At 47.9% G+C, this 12,768-nt stretch overlaps 1 protein-coding gene and 2 non-coding genes across 3 annotated transcripts; all 3 read left to right on the top strand.

Moving 5' to 3' along the window:
• Positions 1 to 1,380: 1,380 nt before the first annotated feature.
• On the top strand, positions 1,381 to 9,320 carry LOC144721346 (large ribosomal subunit protein eL20). The gene is made up of 5 exons (XM_078598905.1): positions 1,381 to 1,478; positions 4,938 to 5,117; positions 6,366 to 6,495; positions 7,721 to 7,830; positions 9,150 to 9,320. Exons 1-5 carry the CDS (start codon positions 1,461 to 1,463, stop codon positions 9,240 to 9,242), a joined length of 531 nt encoding a protein of 176 aa, XP_078455031.1. The 5' UTR covers positions 1,381 to 1,460; the 3' UTR covers positions 9,243 to 9,320.
• On the top strand, positions 3,001 to 3,134 carry LOC144721446 (small nucleolar RNA SNORA68). Its single transcript, XR_013585911.1, has one exon. It is a non-coding gene; the product is annotated as a small nucleolar RNA SNORA68 (small nucleolar RNA).
• Positions 5,610 to 5,742, top strand: LOC144721445 (small nucleolar RNA SNORA68). Its single transcript, XR_013585910.1, has one exon. It is a non-coding gene; the product is annotated as a small nucleolar RNA SNORA68 (small nucleolar RNA).
• Positions 9,321 to 12,768: the final 3,448 nt, after the last annotated feature.

Here is a 12,768-nt window from a genome sequence, read left to right as displayed (position 1 = left end):
TAGAGCCAAGTCTCATATTGTGTTCGACCAGATGACGTCAAAAGGCGCACAGTTCAGAGACAACGCACTATCAGACTAATGAGAGCTCGGGGTGAGCAGCTAGTACCAAATATACTAATAGGGTTTTTCCCCTTTTCCTGGCAACAAAATTGCTACAACATGCTCTGATAATATATAATGCATTGTCTTTGAAACTGTGGTTAATGCAGGAACTTGATTCCCTGCTAAAGGTTTCTATTTTGTGTTTGAACATCTTAACACAACTTCTAGTCATATTCCCAGAAAGAGTCAAACCTATTCTTATTTTTTCATCCTAAGAGCTTTACAGCTCATCGGATTCCTCTAGCGAAAACAAATATTCTACTTCTCGTGAGTGCACGAGTGAGATAGATGGGCGGTGAAGGCCTCCATCCAGCAGTTGATAGCGCCCAACCGGGGTGGGAGGAAGTCAGCAGTGGATAGAGGCCACCCACTCAGGTATTGGTGAACTCGTACTCTTAGGCTTTTTCGGTAAAGTCGCGTAGGTAAAAATTCAAATAAAATTAATAATAGAAATAAAGTAATGAAAAAATATTTTTTATTTATTATAGAAATAAAGTAGTAAATAAAAAATAAAATAATATTTCTGCTTTTTCCCTATTATTAATTTTATGTTTTACCTACGTGACTTTACCGAAAAAGCCTAAGAGCACGAGCTCTTGCAGTCACGAAAGCTTCAAATCTAGAATTGGTGAACTCAACCCAGCGTGGTAAAGCACCGGGCTACTAGATCGATTCATCGGTTCTATGATGCGATTCGCGTCGATATCTTTACGCTGGATTCACGAATAAATCGAATCTTGTTGCGGATTCATCGATTGCGTTCGATTGGAATTCGATCGAACGTTAATCAATCGCTTTGGGATTCACATGGAATCAGCCCCCTCTTTGTGGTTCAGTTAAATGCCATGGGATCACTCGCGCACACTTGAGATGAATCGATTCCTGGTCGATTCTCGTCAGCGCGCTCTCTCTCTCCCTCATCTCTCTCTTGTTTGTTGGCGGGGTTTGTGGCTCGATGCTGGGGGGCCTTTGCAAGTCGCAACTTTTGCTTTCGTCCTCCTCCCTGCAAGCGGCGTTCGTTCCGCGTGCTTCGTCAATGATCGATCCGAGTCCGAAGAGGGAATCGACGCCGTGCAGCGCCACGCGGGCAACGCGTTACCCGAACCGGAAATCGGAAGTTAAAATTTCATTTTTTATTTTTTCAGCACACATCGAAAACGAATACGACCGCACGCAAAAAAACTACGACATTTTACCGAACCAACATTTTGATAATTACCTCGATTCTAAATAAATTCTAAATACATATTTAAAAAAAATTAACGTTGTTACCGCCCCTTTCTCTGTGACCCGGAAGTTGAAGCGTGACCCGGAAGCGAGGCGGCTCCCTCTTTCCGGCGAGGCGTCCACGAGGGAAGATGAAGGCCTCTGGAGCGGTGCGGTCCCCTCGCTCCCCTCGCTTCCCTTCGCGCCGCCATCCCCCTCCAGCCCCTCTCGTCTCTCGCCCTCTCTCGATCCTCCACGCGGCGAGCTTGGCGGGGAGCCGCGGGCTTGTCGGTGGCCGCGGCCTCGGGGTTTTGGTTTCTCGTCGCCTGTCTGGACCCCACCCGCTCGTGGCGTCTCTGCTCTGACATGGCGGCTGGCGGCCACGTGCGGGCAGGCGGGCGGCGGTTCTCGCCTCACGGCATAAATCGTTGTTTTGTTTGTTTAATCCACGGCCGCTTTTTTGTTAGTGTGCGTTAAGATGCTGTTGCATGCGTACGCCTCGCCACGCTGGTCGGTTGCGAGATTGAGGGGGGTCCGGGTCTTGGGGTTGGAACTACAGGACGCGTCCTGACGGGCATTGTAACGCGTCGTTGTTATACTCGTGGCCGGGAATCAGAACTTAATGTGGGGTTTGTTGGTAACGCCGCTCTATAACGTATCCACGAGCGTATTTAAACTAATTTGGTCGTGTTGTACTATGCGGTGTGCATTTATGCTTGTCGCGCAAAAATTGTGAACATGGGTGGACCATTTTGTTAAAATATTATATTATTGTCGCGCGCTGTTAATAGACTGCTGTTCCAAACCATGAATGGAATTTGCCAAACGGGCCGATTCGGGCACTTAACCAGGATAAAACAAATATACACGCAGTCTTGGGGGGGCAGGCAGTATTTGCCTGAGATTAACGCGGTATTAGCACGCGGCTTTTTTATGCTGACTATTAAAATGGGAGTTGGGGGATGTGAGACGGCCACGGAGACCGTCCAGCAGTCTATAGAGAATGGCTGTTCGTGAATCAAATATTTAACAGGGAGTTATTCCATCAAACAACTGAACTTTACAACAATAGTCGCTTGCGGGCTTTTCCCGTAATGTTAGCGTCGCAGTCGCACTTTTTAAAAGTGCCAGAAAATAATTGCCGCCGGAAAGTCATCGTCGGTCGACCACGTGAGTAGCATTTCACCAGCCGCTGCCCGGTTCATTCATTTTCTTCCACCATCGATTCTGGGCTGTAAACGGGAGATTTCTGCCCATGCGCATGTGAGCAGAGATATTTAATTACTTTTATGAACAAGGCAGTGGGGGTTGACAGAGTTGGAGGTTAATATTTCGGTTAAGTGGAGAGTGGCGTGTCTGTTGTGTAAATGTGTGTACGAACTAACCCATTAAACTACGTTTTGAACAGCACAACGTACTATCTGTGGGCCTCTACCACGTGTTACCTGTAAAGTAACAAAGTCACACGTTGCTGTTTCGTCTTAAAATATTGCTATTGTTCTCTGAAACCGGCGTTTCTAGGCCGTCGTAACCGAGATAAATTTTAGTTTTTAATAGCTCGTTAAAAATCGCAATCTTCACTTGCCGCTTAAAACCCCGGTGTCTCAGCCCTTGTAAAATAATGATAAGCACCTCGTTCCCTAGCTATGAACGCCCCGGCCTGAGGTTACATGCATTTATTTGTAAACGCCATTTGCACACAACCCATTAAGAGCATCTAGCTACCCCTGATGTCCTTAAGTCATGTGTGCAGAAAGGAAGGCTCGGCCCTTAGCCTTCACGGGTCTCCTACCGTGGCCCGCGAAGTGAACATGGCTGATACAACATTTGCATCCGTTTATGTATTTTAAAAAAAAGTGTACGGATATTGACAAATATTTTGTTTAATTTCTATTTTCTGGGTTTGTCAACTCCGTCTATTAAGGTCACGGATCAATAAGAGCATGTGTAGTAGTCAACTTTTATTTTACCTGCAGGTGGGAAACAACCCTTTATTAAACCATAAGAAATGGCCTTATTGACTAAACGTTCTTTCGGAGTGGACAGGTAGGAACTTGGTTGGACAGCGCATTCGTGCATGACAGACGGACAAATAATCCTTGGTGGGCAGTGTGAAACCTGTTGTTCATACCTGTATTATCCGGGGTAATATCACATGTTTAATTTCAGAAACTCCCCTGGTCAAACAGTTGAACACATTCTTGATTTGAAGCTTTCGTGACTGCAGGAATCCATACTCTTTGGTTCTTTCGGTAAAGTCACGTAGTTATAAAATAAAGTCGCGTAGATAGGTTGAAAGAAAATAACAAATAACGACGACATTTCAATCGAAACGTCAATCCTATCTACGTGACTTTACCGAAAGACCCAAAGAATATGAATTCCTGCAGTAACGAAAGCTTTAAGTCAAGTTTAACACGTGTAGGCTTTCGCGACCAATGTCCATAATATAGTTTTTTTTTGGGTTCGGTCGCGTAAATATGAATTTGTCGTTAAACCCGCCACCATCCGACACAGCCGATTAGTAAGATTTGTCACGTAAACAGAACATGCTAATTTGTTACTAATACAGCACACCGGTGTATTGGAGAGCAAATCCACAACATTTACAGCTTCGATAAAATAAAGCAGATCAAACTGAGACTAGGAACTAAGTTAAGATTTGCATGTTACATTTGTATGATACAAATGTATGATAAAGTATTAACCCAAATATTAGTTGTTAAATCGAGAAAATGTGAAAGCCGTTGCATTTAGAATACACGTTTTTAATCTGTAAGGAACAATGTTCATGCAATGTTATTCCATACCTGTCACCCCCTTATCAGTGCCTACCTTATTACAGACCAATTCAGACCTTACTGGTCACCCGTGCCCGTTATAATACTGAACGTTTATCTTACAAAGTCCCATCACAAACAAATAGACACAAAAAAAATTGCCCTATTGAAACGGCTGTATGCCATATGAACCTGAAAACTAAATTTCCCTGTGCAAGAATACGGGTAAACCGTGTGGATTGACAGGTGTATATTTCAAGAGTGAACCCGTGTATGGAAAGTATGATTGTTACCAAAACTGTTATTAACACTTGGAACAGAACATTGTATGTCTTGGCTTGCAATTATTTAGGTCCGGAAGCAACAAACCAGACATGCTGACATGCAGAACATTACTGAACAATGCCTCGAAATTAAATGTTATCCTTGAAAATTAATCTTAACTGGATTCTAAATATACCACGGTAATTAGCGGAAGAGTTACCATTTAGGGATAAGCCAAGGGGCAAAGTGACCTCTAATGTACCCGTATAAAATGCATTGTAAACCAATTCTCCCACCGTTCAGTAGATGTGCGAGTGTAAGAATTGATTTGTATCAGTGCGTTTTCACCCCTTGGGACCACAGCATCTCAGATGTCATTAAAATTAAGAACGCAAAATATTTTATGGAGCCGGTGCAAAGCTCTTTAGCCATTTGCGGGACCAAAATCAATCGTGTTCACCGCTGTTGAAAGCGGGGTTTTTATTTTTGTTTCGTGCGCGTTGGCGAATGTTTCCTCGAACGCTCGTTGCCCGTGCATTGATTTGCTGTGTGGTCCCCCCTTCCGCCTCCCGTTGGACCCCACAGCTCAAGGAGTTCAAAATCATCGGGCGTCGCCTGCCCTCCCCCAAGCAGGTGCACCCTCCCCTCTACCGCATGCGCATCTTCGCGCCCAACAATGTGGTGGCCAAGTCGCGCTTCTGGTACTTCGCGTCCCAGCTGAAGAAGCTCAAGAAGTCCGCTGGCGAGATCGTCTACTGCGGCAGGGTGAGCGTGACAGCGATTGTTGTCGCTGTAAATTATTTTTGGCGGCCGACGTTCCTTAGTACTTCGTGCGCCCCACGTATGGTGCCCCACGTATGGTGCCCCACGTATGGTGCCCCACGTATGGTGCCCCACGTATGGTGCCCCACGTATGGTGCCCCACGTATGGTGCCCCACGTATGGTGCCCCACGTATGGTGCCCCACGTATGGTGCCCCACGTATGGTGCCCCACATTGAACTCCTTTTGCACCGCACGTCGCGGACCGTGGTAATCGGAGGTGTCGGGGGAAGGGCAAGAGTCTGCAAATCCATGAACAAGGGCCATTGCCTGAAACGTCCCCTATTAAATACTTTTGCTTCAACGCCACACAGTGTTTTGGGAAATGTGATATTTTAGTCTTTTTGTCCTGGTTGCTTGAGGTCTCTGCGGTCTCCTCGTGGTGATACAGGAAGGCTCCGTTGGCAACATAGTGGCCACGATTTGCTTCCTGTCAACCGCGCACAAACCCATTAAGAGCATCTAGATTCCCCTGGTGTTCTTAAGTCTCGTGCGCGGAGAGCATTTCGACTTGTCGCCTTCTGGGGTCCCTCCAATGACCCCTGAAGTGAAATCAAGTTGGGACAGATCTTATTAACTTCATCGCATTTGTTGCGGTTATAGCGTTGACAGCAAAGCCGCAAATATTGGTGGACTTAAAATTATCGGTGAGGGAAATGTAATTGTAATAGTTCTAGATTAGTTTTTTTTCACCTTAATTCCATTCTCTAATATCGAGTGCTCTTGTCAACCTGCTGATGAAGATTTTTTCAGCAAGCCTTCATCTCTGGAAGTATAAATAGTACACATTTTGACGCCCTTTTATTATAATTAGATGTCTCCACCTTGGACCCATTCCTGCAGTCAGATAGCTCATCCTATCGGTCCAAAAGATGATTTAAATACGTCTTATGTGCCGTTATAATGTACAATCTACATTCATCCAAAGGTGGGGGGGGGATCTTTTCTGATGTTTATTCTTTGGTTGTTTTGGTAAAGTCATGTAGGTTAAAAAAAATCGATTGCAACAAGCAATCATCACACCTGATGATGATGATGATTGCTTGTGTTGCAATTGAAACGTCGTGATTACATTTTTTATTATTTTTCGCCTATGCGATTTTACCGAAAGAACCAAAGAATATGGATCCTGGCAGTCACGAACACTTCAAATCTAGAATGTTCTGATGTTGCTTGGCGCTGACATTTTCAGGTCTCTGAGAAGAGCCCGGAGAAGATCAAGAACTTTGGCATCTGGCTGCGCTGCGACTCGCGCAGTGGCACGCACAACATGTACCGCGAGTACCGCGACCTCACCACGGCTGGGGCGGTCACCTCCTGCTGTAAGCAGCACCCAGCACCGACGCCGCCGCCCCCGACGCTTCAACGGTTTCTTTTTCAGAAGCGACCGCAATTGATAGTTCAACAAGGGCCGGCTTGTCACGTGGCCATTTACAGCAGCAGCCAAATGCTCGGCAAACGCGTGATCTTGATTCTAAATGTTGGAGGGGTTTAAAACCGGAGGGTCCAGAGAAAAAAACTCACGGGACCGCGGGGAAAACGTGCAAACTCCAAATATACGGGCGTCAGGGGTCGGGGTATCGAAGCCACGCCCTGACGGAGATGATAACATCTCGCCACCACCTGCGGTCGCCTGGATCACGTGGATACGGACGACCCATTGTTAATCCGCTGCTGGATGAGGGTGGCCTCCCCTCCACGCTGTGTGGGTAGTGGTGGCTGTTGTGCTTAACTTCATGGGCCCGTCTGCTCGCTGGGGAAAGGGGAATCCCGGAATCGTTTCAGGTTCACTCGTGTTTGGCCGCAGCCATAAGTCGAACAGCTTCAGTGGTGATACTTGAACCGACAGTAGAATTTGGTAAAACGCACAACTAATATAAGCACAGTGTGGAAATAAGAAACGCACTTTCTTTACAGCAGTGGTGGAATTCAAAAGGGTGACTTCTGGTATAAGCACACTTGAGATGAAAGCACAGTGGACCTTGCTCCCAAATGGTGTGCTTATATCCAACTTGTGTGTGTGTGTATACACAGTTTATAAACTGACACCGCCGTTTTGCGTAATCTACTCTCTATACCCATTAAGCTAATAAACGTCAGTTGGCACTACTCGGATGGAGTTTTAATGTAACGTGCTGTGCAAAGTTTCCGTATACCACGCCTGTCAACCCATATGGTTTACCCGAATTCTTGTACAGGGAAATGTAGTTTTCTGGTTAATGCGGTGTACAGCTGTTTCAATACTGGCACATTGTTTTGCGTCTTGTGATGGGACTTGTAGGATGAGCGTTGAGATTTATAAGGGGTACAGGGTGACCACAGTCTCAAATGGTCTGTAATAAGTTAGGCACTGATGAGGGGTTTACAGATATTGTATACCCGCCCCTACTGGACGGCTTTCAACAAGAGCTTCGTTCCTCATCGGATTCCTCCAGTATAAATAAACGTTCTGGCTCTTAACTCAAAGTGAAGATGGCACCGAGTTGACGTGATGTCCGGGATGATGATGACGATGGCCGCCCCCCCCTCCCGTCCCCTCGCTCGCAGACCGCGACATGGGAGCTCGCCATCGCGCCCGTGCCCACTCGATCCAGATCATGAAGGTGGAGGAGATCGAGGCCAGCAAGTGCCGCCGCCCTGCCATCAAGCAGTTCCACGTGAGTGCCCTCCTCCCCCCCCCCCCCGTGTTGTTCTCTGTGCTCAGGCAGTCACCTCTGTGTGTGTGTGTCCCCCCCCCCCCCGTCGTGCACTCCTCTCGTGTTCTACTGCCTAAGACTCCTTGCGGCTTTACACGCTGCAACAAGTGTGTCCGGTGCGCCTTTAAAATGTTGGCCTTGGCTTGAGTGCCCACAAATGTCGTCGCCGCCACGATCCGTGGTCAGATAGCGCCGTAGGTGTCCCCACTTCACTTTTCGTCATTTCTACTTTCCTCCGTCCTGTGCCAATGTGCTCAAGTCGGGGCCACATCTTGCTGGCACCAATCTCTGACGTCGTCGACAAAGATATACATTAAAAAAATTTCAATTCTTCAGAACTGCTTTTTGTGTTTAGTTTGTCCTCCCCCCGCACCTCCGATTAGTACGGCCGGCTACGTACGCTGCGAAATAAGTTCAACACATATATACACATAGATGACCATGGAGAGGTGGAACGTAGTATTGCGTAAGGATTGGGGTTTGAGGAATCCTCATTTCGGGTTTTGGTAGAAAGTGACCCTCCGTGTCCGCTTCTTCATTGTTCTTGTGCAAGTAGCGTGCAACGCGTCACACCTCGGCTGTTATGTTCCCCGAGGCGCGCTGGTTTACCCTGCACGACAGTCTCAGGGTTTGAACACGGGTCCTTGGGTTGTTAGCGCGGCGGACTTACTACTGCACCCCATCATCATAATTAAATAGACCCATAATCCATTGGATTATGGGTCTTGGTGTCCCGAGGAATCTTATTACCCTATTCTCCTGATAGCGCACTCTTTTTTCCCCATATTTTAAGTAATTTGAGGGGTTGTCTTATAATCTAGTATGTGGTCCTTTTCCCACATCAGAATTGTGTGGTACAAGGGTTAAATAACTTATTGTTACTGGGTACAGTCGGCAATCTTATTGCCATCTCACAGCCATTTACACTACCATAATACCCGGATTGCCAGATGAATTTTTTCCCAGCATCTGCTCTTTTATTAACACGTGTCCACCCTTTATTTCCTGCTTTACCTTGACATGTATTTTTTAATGACCCCCAACCTTTGGGGTGCCATCTTACTTTTCCGTAGCATCTCATCATCATCTGGAGAGTTCAGTCAATTTTCAATCGGCTGAAAACGGTTTTCTCGCGAGCGTTCGTGTGACCTTTCCCCCGCTGGACTTTGCACGACCGTGGCGGCGTCGTCATCATCGTCGCGCGCGTGCGGCCTGTGGTCTCGTGTGCCACCCTTGCTCGGTCGCTGACCGCCGCCTTGTCCGTCCCCCGCTCGCGACAGAACTCCAAGATCAAGTTCCCGCTGCCCCACCGCGTGCTCCGTCGCCAGCACAAGCCGCGCTTCACCACCAAGAGGCCCAACACCTTCTTCTGAGCGGCGGGGCTGTCCACGCGGACGCGCGGCGACCACGAGCGCGGCCGCTGACCGCAATAATAAAGAGCTGTTTCAGAAGCCCCCCCCCCTCCCTGGTGTTTTTCCTCTCCGTGTGCTTCGAGAGTTTCAGGGTGGCGACGGGTCGTGCCTCGTTTATTTTCTTTGGGGTTTCACAAAAATTGTGTTGAAAAGGTCAAATATTACTGGTAGGAACCTGGTTCCACCAGCCCACGGGATTATTGTGTCTGTCCAGCGTGCATCCAAAAATGGGGAGGGAGGGGCTGGGTGGGGAGGGGGCTGATCACCCCGTGGTGCCCTTGTAAAACTCAACGTTTAACCTACTCACGCCGGCTTGTGCCCGCCCTCACAGTCGGGCATATTTGCGGAATACACCACGCCGCCGTTGACCCTGGCCATTGACCGAGCAACCCAACGTTCCTACCAGCTCCCTCCGCAGGAATGTTTATAGGCGCTTTATTTTTTTCCCCGGCGACGGGATCGCTTCGGCATTAGCAATTTCTTTAAACTATTAACCTTTTATTATTTGGGTCTTTAGGGAAAGTCACGTAGATAGGTTAAAATAAAATAACCTATCTAGGTGACTTTACCGAAAGACCCAAAGAATATGAATCCCTGCAGTCAGGAAAGCTTCAAGTCAAGATATGAACCTTATTTTACCAGCTGGAGCCTATTGAGCTCTAGCTGGTTGTAAGAAGCGACCTGGCCACAAATGGTGGCTAAAACGGAAGTGGCTTTTGTGGAAATGTACACTTTAACCGCACGTTTCTAAATGTGGAGGGAAAAACCAGACTCAACATCCACGCAACCATAGGGAGAACGTACAAACTCCAGATACATAACAGACGTCGGGGTTGGGATTGAACCCCGGGTAGCAGAGGTCGCAACTGAGTACCCGATACCCTACCCGGCTACTAGGCCGGGTACAGGTACCCGTTTGCGACCCTGGTGCGGCCGGGTACGGGTAGGCCGTGAGTCACTGGTAACTGTCACTCATTTCCCAACGTCTTGTCTCCTCACAATTCAAGTTCCTAGAATCAACCCATCCCGCGCCTTCAACATGGCTTCATCCCAGAGGTCGCAATCAGATACCCGGCCGGGTAGGGTACCCGTTTGCAGTCCTGGTGTGGCCGGGTACGGGTAAGGAATCTAAACCCGTTTGCGACCTCTGCCGGGTAGTTAACACGGTTTCTGGACACCGTGTTCCCCTTTTGCCATACGGCGCTAATCGCCGTCGCGGTATTCAAACCACAACCGGAATACGACGTGGGAGAAGCCATCCAACAGTTGTGTGTATGCAGTACGCGTGGGTCGTGCGTTGTAGTTATGGTTGTAGTTCCACTGGGATGCGGCAGGGGGCATAACATTGCATTGGTCTGGCGCCTTAATCGTTTTTTTTGCAAGCCACCGCGTGGCCCATTAATCAGCCCCGTTTGATAAAACTTTTTAAGTGGCTTTGGTAAAAAAAAAAAACACTTGTAGGTAGCAAATAAACCGACCTGCATTGCAAGTGCTTCAGAATTGGCTCTTCAGAATATTTAAGAATCTATTTTGTTCAATTATATAGAAGTGAAATGTGATGAGCAATGGGTCGTGGTCTCTTGTTATTCCCAATTGGGTTGTGTCAATGGCTGCATACAGGAGATGACGAGCATTTATTTGCAATGGAGCAAAATTCAAAGCATAGCCCTGTTTTGCCAGGGAAGGTCCTCTAAGCTATATCGCTCTCAGTAACGACCTTGCCCCAGTTAAGTGGCTTATCGCGTGGAGCTGTATAGCAGCCAAATACTCCGCATGAAAAAGCAGTCGGGGTTGGGATCAAACCCACGACCTGTGTGCTGGGCGAGGTAGTTAACGTGGCATCGTTCATCGATGTGTTTTCCCGTTGCGGTGAATGCCGAATTATTCGTGGCTGCAGCGTTTCCATGAACCAATTAAAATCTGACCCCAGTTAACCGGGTCAATCCTGGATTCGATTCCTATCAGATTCGCGATTTGCTTGGGGACGAGGATAGGTTTTCCCATTTTTTCTGGCAACAAAACAGCTCTGTTAAGATGTTAAAACACCAAACTGAAACCTTTTACAAGGATTTATGTCTGCATTAACCAGATAATATATGCATTGTCTGATTGAAACTGATTGGTCCACACCAGAGACCGATTTCTTTAGTCTCAAACGGTGTTAGACCAGAGGACGCCAAAAGGCGCGTTCGCACGTGGGTGTGTTAGTGCAGCTGTGCGCCTTTTGGCGTCCGCTGGTCTAACACCAAAAGCTGTCTGGTGTGGACCAATCAGTTTCAAAGACAATGCATAGTTTATCGAAAGTATGTTTTTGTTTGCATTCTGACCACAAGCATTGTGGTTAATGCAGACATGATTCTTTGTAAAATGTTTCAGTTTGGTGTTTGAACATCTTAACACAGCTGTTTTGTTGCCAGAAAAAAGGGGAAAACCTATACCCATTTTTTGGTACCGGCATAGGAAGTCCCATGATGTTTGGGAATGTTGTAGCTTGAGTGCAGGTGATGCACTTGAAGCCGGGCGACAGACGAAAGGAATTGGACCTCGCCAGATTATATTATTTGCTACGCCACTCGATCTACCCCACGTCGTTAACCCCGACCCTTTATCAGGAGAGCGTAGCGAGTGCAACTCTTTATTTGGAAAGGACGATTCCAATTTGGACAACTGCATCGCGTGTAGGATCAAAACCGGATTAACATTTGTTTTGCATAGATTCTGAATTGTGCCAACCTCCCCGTCTTGCCAGAGGCCGTACCGTTGATGTCCGTGTCACCCCCAGGGACCTATTTGCTTTCGTACAGTTCCCGCTAGCGCCGTCAGCGCACGGCTGCTAACGCCAGCTATTTTAGGACTCAGTGAGCGGATGAGGGATTAGGTGTTGGCGTTGTGGGGGGGGGGTGAGTAGGCATGGCTTTTTTAGACCTCTCACAGCCACCCACCTCCCCTCTATCCTCACCTCCCACCGGTGCTGGAGTGAGTACAAGACTGAGTGTCTTGCTGAAAGCGAGTAGGGGTTTGCACGTGCATTGACCGGTAGCCACCGACCATCGGTGTACACTGCGAGTGGTGGTGTGCATGGATGCAGGGATATATCGATGGCCATTAACCCAGTGGTACACGCACTATGGCCGTGAACACGAGAATCTCGTGTCCACGGCTATGGTGCGTGGAGCTCGTGGGACGCTCTAGCCATTGTTGTACTCCGGCTATTTGACGACGAGTCGAGGCGTGTGAGCTGCAGAGTGGTAAAACGCGCGCGCGTGTGCACAGATTGCTCAAACGACAGCGGTGTCGCGTTCACACGTGGGGGTGTTCGTCACGCGCACTGCTCTTCATCCGTTCCTTCGGGCAACCAGCGTTCGTTCGTCAGTCAGTCCGCTTGCCCTGGTGAGGGTAGCGGCGGTTAGTTTAACACGTGAGCTTTCGCGACCAATATTCGAAACGGGTGGCCTTCACAAATCTGGCTGTCGCCTGATGAAGCTAG

Source organism: Lampetra planeri, chromosome 11 (genome assembly GCF_965212315.1).
Source record: "Lampetra planeri chromosome 11, kcLamPlan1.2.h2, whole genome shotgun sequence".
Lineage (NCBI taxonomy): Eukaryota > Metazoa > Chordata > Hyperoartia > Petromyzontiformes > Petromyzontidae > Lampetra > Lampetra planeri.
This window is presented reverse-complemented; position numbering and strand designations above follow the sequence as displayed.

What these genes read in the sequence shown, in the direction of transcription:
- LOC144721346 (XM_078598905.1), top strand. An exon ending in AGATCGTCTACTGCGGCAGG is followed by an intron (nt 5,118 to 6,365) that starts GTGAGCGTGACA and finishes TGACATTTTCAG; the next exon opens with GTCTCTGAGAAGAGCCCGGA. An exon ending in CTGCCATCAAGCAGTTCCAC is followed by an intron (nt 7,831 to 9,149) that starts GTGAGTGCCCTC and finishes CGCTCGCGACAG; the next exon opens with AACTCCAAGATCAAGTTCCC.